The sequence below is a fragment of the Podarcis pityusensis genome (assembly GCF_964106645.2).
Source record: "Podarcis pityusensis genome assembly, chromosome: 5".
In the NCBI taxonomy this organism is placed as follows: domain Eukaryota; kingdom Metazoa; phylum Chordata; class Lepidosauria; order Squamata; family Lacertidae; genus Podarcis; species Podarcis pityusensis.
In genome coordinates, this window is record NC_138032.1 from 15295288 (window position 1) to 15311443 (window position 16156).

General features: G+C 39.9%; 1 protein-coding gene across 1 annotated transcript in view; it reads right to left on the minus strand.

The window, feature by feature from the left end:
* Window positions 1-4146: 4146 nt before the first annotated feature.
* PRKCI (protein kinase C iota) overlaps window positions 4147-16156 on the minus strand; it is a 32755-nt gene continuing 20745 nt past the window's right edge. The window contains exons 11-18 of the mRNA XM_081008112.1: window positions 15359-15445; window positions 14272-14407; window positions 12954-13041; window positions 12002-12127; window positions 11423-11502; window positions 11082-11171; window positions 9451-9566; window positions 4147-6998 (exon numbers count right to left, since the gene is read on the minus strand). Of these exons, the coding sequence (XP_080864238.1) occupies window positions 6911-6998; window positions 9451-9566; window positions 11082-11171; window positions 11423-11502; window positions 12002-12127; window positions 12954-13041; window positions 14272-14407; window positions 15359-15445 (811 nt within the window). The 3' untranslated portion in view covers window positions 4147-6910. The remainder of the gene's footprint in view (window positions 6999-9450; window positions 9567-11081; window positions 11172-11422; window positions 11503-12001; window positions 12128-12953; window positions 13042-14271; window positions 14408-15358; window positions 15446-16156) is intronic.

Here is a 16156-nt window from a genome sequence, read left to right on the forward strand (position 1 = left end):
TTCAAACATTAAAAACTTCCCTAAAAGTCAGATAGTTGTTTATTTCCTTGACATCAGATGGGAGGGCGTTCCACAGGCTAGGCGCCACTACCGAGAAGGCCTTCTGCCTGGTTCCCTGTAACCTTACTTCTCGCAGTGAGGGAACCACCAGAAGGCCCTTGGAGCTGGATCTCAGTGTCCTGATTGAATGATGGGGGTGGAGACGCTCCTTCAGGTATACTGGGCCAAGGAAGTGATAATACTACCTACCAGTAAATATATTGGCACAATAATGATCTCAAAATCTTACAGAGATTCTTGTCTCCATTGATAGTGCATTTAAGAGATTCTAGAAGCCCAGTTGTAAAACACAACTGTTGACAGGCTAAATATTATTCTGATTGTACTGCAAACTTAGATCCTTGGGTGTCCATTTGATAACAAAGTTTTTTTCTATATTTCCAGTGCAAGACACTTTAAGTTTGATATAAAATGTTAGTTTACAGATACAGTAAAGGGAGATAAGTCTGCATTTGATCTATAATTAGCAGCATGGTTACCAAGAAACAGCATCACTTGTCTATGGGCAGCAGGGAGGCATATGGCTATAACAACCACATAGAATATTAGTAATTCCCAAGAATAACAGTCTCTTGCAGCAATGGCAGCAACTGTCTCGAGTTGGTGGGTTGGGAATTTTTAAGTCCCTCTCCTGCTCATGACTTTTACAGCACTAAAAAGGAAATAACTCATTTAAATATGTGCAAACACCCATTGTTTTCTAACTAAGAAACTATTCTCTATACTGTATATTCATAGGGAGAATGGATTTCATGTGAGATGGAATGAGCCTTACTCCTTGATAAATAGATCCAATCACCTCTCATTTAGAAATTAAATCATTCCTTAATTTTAAAAAGTCATAACACATTTTAAAAGAAGTCAAAGGAAGTAAAAAACCAGAATACTTTCCAGGTTCTGTCTCCTCCTACTTCACAAATCTATTGAAAATTACAAATATCATTTCCTAAAATTGAATTTCAGCCACATAGACAAATAAAGAGCAAAATCTGATCCAGAACCCACCAGAATTTAGCATTAGAAGACCCTACTTTCTTTCTTTTTTAAAGCGTTTATTAATTTTCCAATAAAAACATCCAATTAACATATCAAATCAGATCCAATAAAAATAAAAAACTAAAATAAAAAAGGTCCAATTGTCTTCCAAATTGTAATAATTTTGTTTTGACTTCCCACGGTCTGAATTTCGAAGCGCATTCAACATCATAGTCCTGCCTCTCATCATCCTCAATGTTATTCATAATTCCATGTCCGATTTTTCCCTTCCACATTTTGACTCTGGTTCTACGATCCTCATTCATGTCAGAAAACCGATACTTTTTTTTCCTATGGAGTGCAGATTTGTCCGTATATTGTACTCCTTCATCGCACTGTTTTTTCATCGCACCGCTTCATTTAATTGCATCCAATTTCAAAGTTCTGTCCAGCTCTTTGAGAGTTGTTATTTTGGCAGCTCCCAGATCGTTAATCTTTCCCGTCCAGGTGTTATCAAAGAAACAGAGAGAAATTTCCTTCTGTACCCTCCTTGTTGATTTATCTTAAACAGACTGTTTGCAATGTAGCCATATATCAGACAGTTAGCAATTGGCCTTTGGAATCTTCCCAGTCCCCCCTCCGGGCCCTAGAGGGGGGCTGCCAGACATCCATTTAGCCCTCTCTCTCTCTCGTAATCAAAAAAACATCTTTTTGCAAACAGTTGTATATGTAATATTGTTTCCAGTCTTTATAAGCAACCATCCGTTAGCTCCTGTTTCTCTTAATCAGGGAGGTATTTCAGATATTCAATAACGACGTGGTGGGAGACGCCATTTTGTCCTTTGTCCTTTGTTTTCGTCTTTAACAGACATTTCCGGTCTTAGAAGAGAAGCGGCTGCGAGTAGATCCCAATTATATATGAAAGTCCATCTGAACTCACTTTTTGAAGAGCAATTTAAGTTCTTAATGAGACTTGGCATGCATTACGGATTGTTGATGTTAAGGATAAAATAATGTTTTTTTTACATACCAAGCCCCTCCACATTCCAAACGTCATGATGAGGATCTCTTTGAAGTTCGATCTTTTGCACCAGTGACTGTACGTACTGCAGGTTTTTTCCAGCTTCTTCAATTCAGAGCGTGTCTGTTTTCCAAATCTTTATATTTTCCCAAACAGATGCGTCCGGCTATGGGGTGGCGTCGCAGGATTGTCAGCCGTCCCTAGCTCCATGACCCAGTGCCTCTGCCGTCTGCCACATCGGCAATCTGGGGCAGACCGTGGGTCGTTGAGACAGTCCTCCCCTGCCCTGGGGAGGCTGCCAGGGCTAATTACCCCCATATCAGCCCTGAATTATCGGAACGGCTGAAGTCCGATTGTGTGGGATCAGCCATTTTCCACTGCCGGAAACAGGAAGACCCTACTTTCAATACCATGGCTCAGCCCTGGAAATGTGAAGGACCTCTATGCCATGTCCAGAGTATCTCCCCACTGCGCAATCACAACTAGGCTCCATATGTCTAGGGCAAGATATATTCCAGATTTGGGTGAGGATACTGTGTTGATCGACATCTCCCACCCCACAACATGAGATCTGATAACTCCAACTTCCAAGATACCCATTAACATAATGAACTGAAACATAGGAACTCTCCCACGAACTTCATCTCAGTACCTTTCACCTAGGTGGAAGCGGAGGTTTTGCTACTCAGGTAGGCTGCAGAGAAGTCAGGAAAGCAGAATCCAGAAAGAGTGATATTAAGATGCACCATAATAGGTAGTTCCAACCAAAGACAGGAGTCTTGATGAGTAACATGACAAGGTTGCCTACTAGCTCTTTGGATTAGCCAGGGCACAAGTCTGTCCCACAATGTCTGCTCCATTAGGCAACAGACTCCTTAAATCTGTCCATCACACAAGATCACTATTATGCTTGATTTTGCAGGTAAAAGGAGAGACAGCCAATAGATAAAATCTTAGCAGCAAAGGGTAAAAACAGGCACATATGGACTTGTTTGGCTGTAATTCTAAAGTTAAAACAGGCATTTGGATGTTATTCTCTTTTCTTCAAACAGTGAAAACACAGCTCTGTTGACAGCAAAGGAGGACATGCCTTTCTCTGGCACAAAGAAGTATGCAGGTGCTGCACCTGGTTTTGATACATGTCTGAATGTGATTTTCATTCCTGAGATTCAGTGTTTCACTGTCAAGTGGGAAGTGCTCCTTAAACACAACGCAAGATTGCCCTGAGTAATGTGTGAAGGGGGCCGGGTGCCATGGCAGCTCTACACCATACTTTTAAAGCACATCCTACACACATTCAAAGGATGTGACCTCCACTAAAGAATCTTAGGAACTATAGTTTCCCTGCCAGAGTGCTGCTATTACCAGCATATTTAAACTATGCTTTAAATGTATAGTATGGGACACGGGTGGCGCTGTGGCCTAAACCACAAAGCCTAGGGCTTCCTGATCAGAAGGTCGGCGGTTCGAATCCCCATGACAGGGTGAGCTCCCATTGCTCAGTCCCTGCTCCTGCCAACCTAGCAGTTCGAAAGCTCGTCAAAGTGCAAGTAGATAAATAGGTACCACTCTGGCGGGAAGGTAAACGGCGTTTCCATGCACTGCTCTGGTTTGCCAGAAGCAGCTTAGACATGCTGGCCACATAACCCAGAAGCTGTCTGCAAACGAACGCCGGCACCCTTGGCCAGTAAAGCGAGATGAGCGCCGCAACCCGAGTCGTCCATGACTGGACTTAACGGTCAGGGGTCCCTTTACCTTTAAATGTATAGTATGGACCTGCCCCTAGTCTGCAACTCAGCATTTTCAATAGGGCTGTAAACAAACGATGGAAGAACGTCTTATGATGCACATTTCTCTTAACTGCTAATTGGCATTACTATAACCTAAATTGTACCCTTCCCTAAAGAAGAGATGCCAGTTCATAGACTCCCATGATGAATTAAGATTTGAGGAGTTAATCGTCTGTGAAAACTAATTATGTGTTTACTGTCTAATGTTCAAGAGTTCTCCAGTAGTAATAAAGAGAAGTAAATAAAATTGCTAAATTAGAAGGATACTCAAGGAAAGTGTACAATGAATGCAACACAGGATTTAAAGAAAAAGCCCTGGTGGTTTTTTTTAATTTTGAAACTTAAAATGGAAAGTAAAAAAGTGTGCAGAAATACAAGAGATTACACAGTACAGTACAATATCTGCAAAATGAAGGAAGTACATAGTACAAGATGGAAGCACCCATTTAGTTCAATGTTTACACTAAAAGGCTACCTTCAGAAAAGCATGCTGAATTAGCTGTCCACGTCTGAATTCCCTGTTCAATATTTTAAGACAGCCTCTACACATTTAATATATTTTTTTAAAAAAACAACAACAACTAACAACTTAATACCATGGCACTTGTTTGGAAACATGAAAAACAAAACGAAACAAAACTTGATATTTGCTTTCAACATCCCTCAGTTCTTTGTGAAAAATTGACACTATAAGATGAAATAAGTAAGACACACATATACAAGGGGGTGGGAAGCACATTGTAACATCTGCAATTTTACTCCTTTTGTGCTTTGAAGAAAAGTCTTAGATGTGAGAATTTCACTCACCTACAGTTTGTGAGTCAGAAAATGTACCTCTTATATAAGTCATTCTGTACCATGCAGCTTATGAAGTGAAACCGCTGTTAGTGGCCTAATTTCAGATACATTAAGAAAGGACGAAATAAAATAAGAGGGCACAAGCCAAGTTGTAAGTTAGCTCTATTAAGTTATAAAGGTCTCCTTCCCCCTTCAAGAATGTAAAACTGAAAGCCTATTCATCAGATCTAAAACATAGCACAATTAAATGTTTTTAGATGTACCCTGTAACTGACATGAGCTTAACAAGGGAAAGTACCAAAGTGGTTGAATTCCTCCTCTTCAACATGCCAGTGTTTGAAAAGCACAATGAAGATAATGCATACTAGTCAAAGAGGCAATTTTTGCCTTAATGCACAGATGTACCATAGATTAAGTTCACAATGGCAGAGAAAAATAACTCACAGAAGGCTAACTAGAATGTGCTTGGTTCTGGACAACTATTAAGTTAAGTCCACATTTCTACATTATCGAAAACACTTTGAAAATCCCTTGTCTTTACAAGCATTTAAAAATCAAGCAAAATACACAAGTGACATCTCCAGCCAGCAGTTCCTCAACTTTTAAGATAAAGCATGCAACTTTTTCTCGGTACATCATTATATTAATTATATACAGACCTTTAGAACGCCCATCTTCACTGACCTAGCTGGTTTGAATTTTTATTTAGACTTTTGCATACATCTTAGAGCAGTAAGTATAGGACCATGAGAGGAGCCACACTTCCCTAATCACATTAATAGAGGGATCCTTTTGTAGTGGTATAGTGTAATGGTTTTTCAAACTGTACAGCTGCTGTATGAGCCTATTAGCCTTTTAAATCGATAGTGAAAATAAATTCTGGTCTACCTTAACAGAAGCTACAAAATTATAAAGCTGGCTGCATGAGGTTGTATTTGTTAACATTAGCTGCCTATTTCTGCTAAATACTTATTTTTTCTTTTTTTAAAAAAAACCTCTACTGGTTCATTTTAATTCAAACTGATACCATACATTTTATTAGCCCTTTTGAAAAGGACAGACTTAATAAGAAGGCACTCATTTACATAGCAAGGATGTATACCAAAGAACTTTGATTAAACGAATGACAAGTAATTTTGGAGTCAAATCTACTGCATGGTGCTTGAAAGAAAAGTCCTATTTAGAGACAGCCATGGTCTCCGTTGTCAAGAAAGCAACTATTCTCCATGGCTCTGTCAAGCCTAAAGTAAATGCTGTGCCACTTCCAAGTCTAAAAAAAAGAAAAGCAAGGCATTACAGTGGTACCTTGGTTTACGAACGATTTGGTTTACAAACTCCGCAAAGCCGGAAATAGTGTCCTGGTTTGAGAACTTTACCTCGGCATAAGAACAGAATCCGAATGGTGGAAGGACACCGGCGGCAGGAGGCCTCATTAGGGAAAGCATGCCTTGGTTTAAGAACAGTTTCAGTTTAAGAACCGACTTCCAGAATGGATTGAGTTCGTAAACCGAGTTACCACTGTATCCTGGAGACTGCAAATATTACACCACAATCCTATGCATGTTTGCTCAGAAGTAAATCCCAGCAAATCTAATGGTGCCTACTCAAAGTGCACCCAGGATTGCAATGCTAAAATTGTAACATGGAAGATGAAACTTTATGTCCAGTTCACACTGAATGTGGAATATACATGGAATGGAAGCGGGCTGTAGCAGTACATGTAAATTCTCCTGCTGCTCTTCATTTGTTTTCAGTCTAACACATTACCATCACCAATGCGAGTAAGCCTCTTAGCCAGGTCTGAGAACTCAGGTTTAGCAAGGGTTCTTCAAATGAATTAGGGAGCATACTTGTTTTACTCTGGGTTGGCAACAGACACATGTAAAACTGAAGACAGGTGGACTTGATGTGTTAATTTCACTTAATGCAAGCAGGTGCTCTTTAATTAGACCACTTTGAACCCAGAGCTGCATTACATTTCAAGTGGAATAGGTGGCAACATCCTCTATTTCACATTAGGCAGCCTGTAGGAAAATGGTTGCCTTGATGTTTCAAGTTCAACTTTGGCAAAATCTGTTTTAGTGTTTTAGATTTCCTTATAGTCAAATAAAAAGCATCCAGCTTATATAGCAGGTTAATGAAAAGTTCTTATTTGATAGCAAATGACAAAGGTAAATGCATTTTATTAATTGCATCCCAACTGCAAACTGTTCATCCATGCAGAAAAATGTGTCAGCGACAAATGGCACAGTTCAGAAGTGGGAGCTCAGACACATTCCTCAGCAGACATCAGAAGGGGATTGATATATTCAAAGCCTTCAAATTCAGACTGGTCAATCTTCTTCACAATATCACTGAAAATAAAAAGAGCATTTATATTCTCAAAAAACAATACAATACAATTTGTACTGAGGAAAAACCCCAGAGAGTGACTGTATTCAGCACTGGCTCTACTGAAACATCACATTCATCAGGCTACTCTCTCAACTGTCCACCAGTAACCATTCCATCAAGCTACTACAGAAGGACAAAGGTTGCTGAAAAAGTAGTAACATTTAGCCCTTTCCCTCTGAATCTTTCTATTCAAGCTCTATATCTAAGAACCTGTATCTATTCAAGACCTCTGTATCTAAGAACCAGTGCAGAAGCTTGCTTTTCCCCCCTTCTCTTACTGAGTCCCATCTTGTGTAGAGTCCTTTAGATTCTAAGCCTGAGGGCAGGGACTGTCTTTTCATTCATGTCTGTAAGCTGCTCGGGGAGTCCCCCCCCCCCTTTTCAACTTAAAACTGAGGTGCTAAAAACAAATAAGGGAGCCCAAAGAAATGTGCTCTTGTCAGGGTTCTGATGCACTGAACAAAAAGTACACACAGGAATTCTTTTAGTCCCTTCTCCTATCACTAAACTATAATTCAAGTAGAAACTATTATATTTGTTTGTTTGTTTTTATTTATTTATTTATTTATTTATTATTATTATTAACCAAACATCATCCAAGGATGACAGGACAGTTTAGTTTTTAAACAAAAATACAGACAAACAAAACAATACCACCACAACTTCCAGTTTAAATGGCCGTAGACTAATTAGTCAAAGACCTGGGGAAGAGGAATGTTTTTGCTTGGCATCTAAATACCATATTTTTCGCTCTATAAGATGTATTTTTTGCTCTATAAGACACACTTTTCCCCTCCTAAAAAGTAAGGGGAAATGTGTGTGCATCTTATGGAGCGAATGCAGGCTGCACAGCTATCCCAGAAGCCAGAACGGGGAGAGGGATCGCTACGTAGCGCTCCCTCTCACTGTTCTAGCTTCTGGGATTAGCTGCACAAGGCCTGTTCAGGGCAGCAGGGAGCCTTCATCTTCTGGGATTCAGAGTATTTTTTTTCCCTTGTTTTCCTCCTCCAAAAACTAGGTGTGTCTTATGGTCTGGTGCATCTTACAGAGTGAAAAATACGGTATACGAAATGAAGCTGCCAGGCGAGCCACCCTGGGGAGAGCCCCATTGGTGATATAGTTGGTGCAAGAGCTGGTTTGCAGGGTGGCGCAAAGTGAGGAGAGTTGGGCTCAGGCAGCCGCTTCCCGTAATATAACGGTGATAGCAGCAGCCAGGTAAGCAGCACCGATGGACTGGGACAATGAGAGGGGAAGACAAAGAGGAGAGGACAATTAGGCCTGGCAGAATAGCCAAGCACATGGAGCAGCAGTGCAGGAGCTGCCCACCTATATATTGCTGTATTAGTGCTATATTGCTGGCTGCTTCACTATTGTGTTCTGTGTGGGCAACACCCTGATGAAACGTTACCCAACAGGACTGAACCCTTCCACTCTCTGCAGTGTGGCAGGAGGAGGGGGCCTAAGGAGATATACCGTCTTCCTTCCTCAGCCCTCCTCCTGACTACCTTGGGTTTAAAAAACCCTAATTAACATTAGCCCTGCTCTCCGAGTTGATTCAGAGTTCCTGGTCAGCTGTTAACGGAATCAGATTGGAGGAGCATGCACAGGCCTAGAAATTAATAAATTATGCTATCCATTTATAAATTTCTAATTTTTTTGGTGCTTAGAATTCCTGAACAATACCAGGTAATTTCCACCAGTTCTTATTATAAGCAAGTATTCGCTCTCCAAAGTTAGAAATATATCTATGCTTGTCCTCATATAACCTTAACAATTAATAATAATAATAATAATAATAATAATAATTTATTTACACCCCACCCATCTAGCTAGGTTTCCCCAGCCACATATAGATGTTTTGCATGCAGATGGCTTCAGGGTCAATTCATGTCATCACTACTTGTGATCAGGTAACAGGTGATATGATATATCTCTACTGGAGACCCTGGAAAGTAGGTGCCAGGCAATACTGGGCAAGACAGACACTTAGTCTGGTTTTGGTATAAAGTGGCTTCCTGTGTGAACTATCTGAAGCTACAAAATCCTGGATTGGCCCCAATTATATTTTTCAAAATCTCAGAAACCATGTTAGTTACAATTCATTGTGCAATTTACCAGTTGCCATTTTGTTCACCCCAATGGGGTAGTCATTTTTGGTCACATGGGAATATGAGCAGCTCTGCTGAATCAGACTAAACATCTATCCAATTCAGTGTTCTGCTTCCAGCAATGGCCAATCATCCAGGATACCTACAAGCAAGGCAGAATGTGGATAGCCTTCTTTGTTTGTCTCTACTTCTGGAAACTGTTAGAGGTTCTGAAGTTCCATCACGGCAAATACTACCACAATAAGAGCTGTTAGAATTGCAAGGGAGCATTTCGTTCAGTTTAGTAGCTTAATCATTTACTTACTCATCATCAGGGGTGAGTTGAACAGGCTCATTTGTGAACTGGGAGTCAAAGTTGTCCAGACCAAATTCTCCACATATGTTTGGTTTAAAGGGAGGAACCACTTGCTTTTGCTCCATCTAGGAATAAGTTCACATAGCATTTAAGTGTTGCTGTTGGATAATTATACAGAGTGCATTAAGGATAATTCACATTTCTCTTAGGAGGACAAACTATGGGTTATAGTGTTTGTAAGCTTTTATTCCACACAATGATCCTATTGCTTTGGAGGCTCTGTATTGCAGAGTATAATGGGTAGAACGCTTTTGGCCCCCTTGTGGTTATGCTACAGGGTGCCACGGGGAACTATTTTATCCCCCAGTGCTACTTAATATCTACATGAAGCCACAGGGAACTGTTATCAGGAGTTTGGGGCCAAGGTGCCACCAGTACACTGTCAACACTCACCTCGAATTCTCCATTTATTACATTGGAATCAGGATAACACCTGGACTGGTGCCAGTTTGGCAACTCCGCGGGCAAGTGGTTCCCATGGCAGAAAACAAAGCCTGGATGGGGTTGCATTCCCTATGAACGAGCAGGTTACACAGTCCAGGGTGCTTCTATACCTAGCTCTGTCTCTGGAAGCCCAGACTGCCTCAGTACCTAGAAGCCCTTTTTACCAGCTGTGCCTGATACAACAGCTACAACCATTCCTGGACCAGCTTAATTTGACCACAGTAGTTCAGGCACTGGTGACTTCAAGATAAAATTACTGCAATGCACTCTATCTGGGGCTTCCCTTGCTCTTGATTTGAAAACTGCAGCTAGTACAGAATACTGCAGCATGGTTGCTGACAGAAGCGAGACCCTGCCAACTTATAAACATGTCTGCTTAGAGATTTTCATTGGTTACAGGATCAGGTTCAAGGTACTGTTCCTGGTATATAAAGCCCTTAACAAGCCTGGGACCAGTTTATCTGCAGGATGGCCTTACCCAATATGTGCCCACTCAACTGCTTCGATCTGCCAAAGTGACACTGTTAACAAGTGCCACACAATAATAATCCCATACTTCTAAGAAATTTTTGTGTGGCATCACCTACACTTAGGTAGTAGGTGACATCAAACAGACATATTTGCGATATTCTTTTCAGCATCTGCTTAAATTATTTTTGTTTAGGCAAATCTATCCAGACATATACATGCTGACATGTTTTAATCTCTTTTTAGTTTACTCCTTTTTTTAATTGTTTTTACTTTTTTAATGAAAATTTTAATATTTATTGTTAACCACCTAGAGATTTTGTTACAATCAAGCAGTATGTAAGTTTTGTTAAATCTTTAAAACCCCTTGCTCTGAACATAATCCTCAAACTTCTGAGTAGTAGTATGGTAAAAGGGAACTGAGCTCCTGAAGTACTAAAATGACTACTGCACTGCATAGTCCATGCTCACTTTGAGTACTTGAAAGGACATTGCTCATGCCCCAAAAAGATTAATTATCTGCTTATAATATAAAATCTATGGGGAAAACTCAATGTTTTTTGGCAACTTTTCACTGACAATGGCAGAGGCTCTCTCATCCAGGCAAGATTTCAGATATTCACTGTGCATAGTACTATTTAAAAGCAATATTTATACTGTCCACTTACCAGGTCCCAATCAACGTTACGAAAAAACGGATGTCCCTGAATGTCTGCAAACCCTGTTTGAGGATGACAACCTAGCCGTTCTTTTGGATCCTAGGTAAAGAAAACATGTAACATGAAGGTCAAATTAAGCTTAATAAGACTATTGTAACTGGGCCAGTAAACAGGCACAGATTGTAAATATAAATGAGTTTCAGTACACAAATTGTTAAAGTGCTCATATTACATTCCTTCCCAAACATGTATTTTGATATTTTTATACTAATTTTCTCTTGCCAGTTTTAAACCTGTAACATGTATATTTAAGAACCAAAGTTCAACCCAAATATGGCACGAGCTCTTACCTTGTTAAGAAAGCTTTTTAGAACACTTGCTGCCTTCACAGAAAGGGATCGTGGGATACGGATTTGCTTCTCTAGAATAACTAGAAGAAATAATTAATAACATTTTAATTTCATGAATTTTCTGTTTTAAAATTCTAAAGGTGTGTTCTGGAACTGATGTACAACGGAAAACTCAATCTGTATAAGAGGTTGAACTAAATTAAAGGCTGTTTTTTATGCTAAATAGTAGTATTCTTTTGGACCATGGTATATAAATTTCACCTCTTTTGTGCTTTAAATACATAAAATAATTTTAAAAGATATGTAGGTTTCCTTTTCTGGTATAGGAACTTGACTGCACCCTCCTTTATTTTAAAAGTTAAGATCTAGCCACAGAAGTAAACTTTCATGTCTCTAAAGACAATGGAAAATCAGCCCAATACACTGCTGTCCTTTAGCTAATTTTGCACTATGTTTGTTCAAAAAGCACAAATCTACTTGGGAATCAGGCATTCATCAGGAGATAAACCTTGCCTCATTGTACATTTCACAGAATCAACTGCTTGAACAAACTAAAAATTGTGCTTTTGAATTACTTACCTTGGAAAAGATAGTCTTCTGTATTTTGATCAGGATTATCAGAGCTTCCAACAATATCAAATGGTGATCTGCCTGCCATCATTTCAAACATCAGGACACCTAAAGCCCACCAGTCCACACTAAATCCTGTGATTTAAAACAAGGCAGAACACTACTTTAAAAGGATTTGGTATAATCAGCATGTTCATCTGGCAAAGCCTTTAAAGATGTGGTGGAAAGTAATAGATATAGCAGGAAGAAGAGCAGTGGTTAGACTACACAATCGAGGATTTCAAGGTAAATCTAGGTGGATAAGAAATTCCAGGCTTTCAATGACATCCTTATGATCGCTATGGCCTAGTTCTCCCAAAGAGGTAGTAAGCCAATTCCCCAAGTGGTTGCAGGTGGGCTCCACAGCTTGGGATGGCACCTTCCATCGGCTCAGGCAGGGAGGGTCTAATCTACTGACCAATTCACCTGGCGGGAGGGCAATCCCACTGATCAAACTGGCCTACCTCTTGCTGTGGCCAGTCTGGTGTAGCCAAGCTCCCTAAGAACCTAGCCTGCTTCATCTTTCTTTTTAAAAACCTCACATTTTCCCCATTTTTCTTGCTTATTATCTTTTTATCTTTTCTCTGCACCCCACTGTACTCCTTCTACTTCCTTGCTTTCTTGCCAGACCTCTGGCCCCCACATCCTCTGCACAGGGCGGGGAAATACTTAAGAGGGCTGCAGGATGAGCAGTGCTGAGAGGGAGCTCAAACATGTTCCCACATTCTAAGAAATCAAACTGATGAAGCAGAACTGGTCACTGTCAATTTATTTTGCATTTGGATCAAGTGCTAGGTTTAATTGCACAATCATTTTGAGTACAAGAGGGGTTCAGTGCCAGGGGGAAACTGTGGTGGACATTTGGTTTGTGTGGTAACTACTCATGCTCTCCAGGTTTGGTATTTATACATGTAATATTTACCATAATCTTCTCCACGCAAGATCTCAGGAGCAATGTAGTTAGGAGTGCCACAGAATGTGCTTGTTGTGTCTCCAGGCCTTAATCCTTCCTTTTAAAACGGAAACAAAGGGGAATGAAAATTGTACGCAAATATTTATTCTGCTTCCCATCATAATAGCAAGTCAGTTGTTTTAACTGCACAACACCTAATTTAACAGGCAAGAGCAAACATACAAGCTCTTTTTCATAACATGCGCCACACTTCCAGAATAAAAATTTTAATTGATAAGAAATACATTGGAAAACAAAAAGAAGCAACTCCTAGCTTGATCTATAGCATAGATCACAACTACTTTATAATATGATTGTGGGACATCCAGAAAGTATAAAACAATACAGCTACATAAGAACAGGAATCATTCCCAAAATAGAATTATAAACAAGTCTTTTGCACTCAATGAGAGGTGTAAGCTTGCTTTTGCAGGGTAATCTTATTCATATTAGATCTAATTTGAGACAAAAGTCTCTCTTCTGATCTTTCATATTTGTCAGAATTGTTCACAATAATATGTCATGGAGAACTGTAGAATAGTGAATGCTCTTGAAGAAGAGTTGTTTCTGGTTCTATATCCAAAAAGAGCCCAGTGGCATACTCCTGTATTTCATTATACTACACTGAAAAGTTTAAACGTTTCTTTGATTGTTCTTGAATCTTCCTGCCATAATTGCCATCCTCTCCTGCCAAACCAGTGTGGAGCGCCACACCCTTTGAGAACCACTGCACTAGATCAAGATAAAAGTAGCGCTCTTTCTAAAAACTGAAGATGTTCTGGGCTGCTAGCTAAAGTCCATGGAAAATCATTTTACTGAATTAGTAGAAAATCTAGTTAGCACAATTCCAAACTACCTGAGGCTCCCACTGGTGGCCAGAGGTGGCAGCATTTTTTAACAATCTACTCAAATCCCCCTGAAAATCTGGATTGGAGGACTGTGAGACCACCCCTGAACAGTGTGGGGGAAGTCATGTTTGGGGCTGCAGGGGATAGAGGAAAACAGCAATAACTGAAGCTTGTGTGCTTATGGGAGGACAGCATGGCAGCCCAACCTAGTAGCATAGACTTACTGCTGCTTCTAAACAACTTGAAAAATGAGTCAAGAGAAACCATGACAGCTGCAGTCCATGGATATTCCTCTTCTCTCCAGTTATTTGGTAATTTGATTGCATCATTGTACATATTTTAATGAAGCCAACCTAATCAAAAACTACAGCACATTCTAGGGAGGAAAATCATGTTAGGAAAATCAAGACTTCAAGATGTTTGGAGATTTTGCCTCTTACCTTGCACATGCCATAGTCAGTCAGTTTGATATGCCCCTCAGAATCTAGCAACACATTATCGAGTTTCAAATCCCTATAAATTATTCCTCGTTCATGAAGGTAGTTTAATGCTAAACTGATTTCTGCCGAGTAAAACCTAAAATGAAATTGAAGTGCCTTATTTTATTCTTAAGCTTCCATAGCTAGATCCAACAACACCAGCAGTGTACATCCAGCGTTATGAAACTGGGTGTCCCTTCTAAGCTTATTAGTCATCTCAGGCCTCCCTGAAATCTATAAGTTAGAATGTTACATCTTCTGTGGAGGAGCTATTTCTACCTTTCTTCATTAGGTATTCGAGTTTTAGGTCTTTGAGAAAGCTGGAATATATTAAGTATAATTAGTAGTGACCTGACCCTTCCACCCTTCAGTTGAACCCCAGTAATTCCAAGCACTGATGCATATGAACACAACAAGCCTTTTTGTGTCTTCTTTCTGCTGAGTGGCAAAAAAAATGTCTAAAAATCAGTCTCTTGGCAGTTTTAAAAGGCTTTTTGAAGTAGGAGCCAATTATGTCTGCCAGAAGAGATCAAACTATGGTGCCTGAGAAATTCAAGAACAACAGCTAAGACGAGTGAGAAAGTAAATCTAGAAATTGAAGGTATAAACAAGTAAAGAACATACAACTTTTATTCACCTCTCTCAGCTGTGCTGGCAAAGAATGAGCACAGGAGGCAGTAGGTGGTACTTAACTAAGTTTTACTCAGAGTAAACCCATTGAAATGATTATGACTAAGCTAGCTCCATTAATTTCAATAGGTCTCCTTTGAGCAAAACATAGTGGAATACGAGCCAGTGCCACATAAAATGACTGTGGCACCCATTTCAGAGTTCTAGGGTACTTTGCAAATGAAATTAGATTTATTTGGGAGCATCTCTGAAAGAGAAGATAAGAACCACCAAATGCAACTCTTTCATTTCAATAATTAGGCTGACCAAAACAATAATTAAAATTGGGAGGCAAAAGGAGATGTTCCATGTAATTAGACACCTTTGGGTTTTCCCTCAATCCATAACAATGTGCAAAAGTCATGGCAGGAACACATACCTTGCATGCTCTTCCGGCAATTTCCTTTGGCGCTGCATATGAAACATGAGGTCCCCTCCGTTTACATATTCTATAACAAAAAATAGTCTGGAACACAGAAGTAAATTCTATAATGGCTTGATTCTTACATACTTTTATTATTATGGTCCACCTTGTCACCTACACAAACTTAACGACTGAAGTGCTTTCAGAGCGTTCCCCCTCTCCTCTTTGGTTAGTCCATCTCAAACACCAATAAAACATGCCTATCTGTTCTCCCTTTGCAGGTATTTTCAACATGAACACAGCCCTATACCACCCTTCCTCTGCAGATCAATGGGCAGTTTACACTATAAATCTTCTAACATACATCTTATAATCTTATTCCTTTACTGATAGGTAGTTGGGAGTACAGCTCCGCTGAATGCTTCAGGACTTGTGTTTTGATTTTCCTTGTACTCCCTTTTCGTCAAACTCTACCCTTCCTCGAAAAGGTTTGCCTGAGGATATATTCTCTAGTGTTTTACCATGGTAAGTAAACAGGCATGTATATTGAAGTATGTGACACAGCAGCACCTAGGCCACTATGAGAAAATTATTCAAGGCTTGTTTATCACCTACCTCCTTCTTTTCCTATTTTACAACCTTGCACTACCAACTTCTTTAATAAATATATCACACCATGTGTGTCTCCTGTATGCAGCTTTGTTTTCAAGACATTTGATCAACTAAAGCCCTCCAGCTGTTTTGGGACTACAACTCCCATCATCCCTAGCTAACAGGACCAGTGGTCAGGGATGATGGGAACTGTAGTCCCAA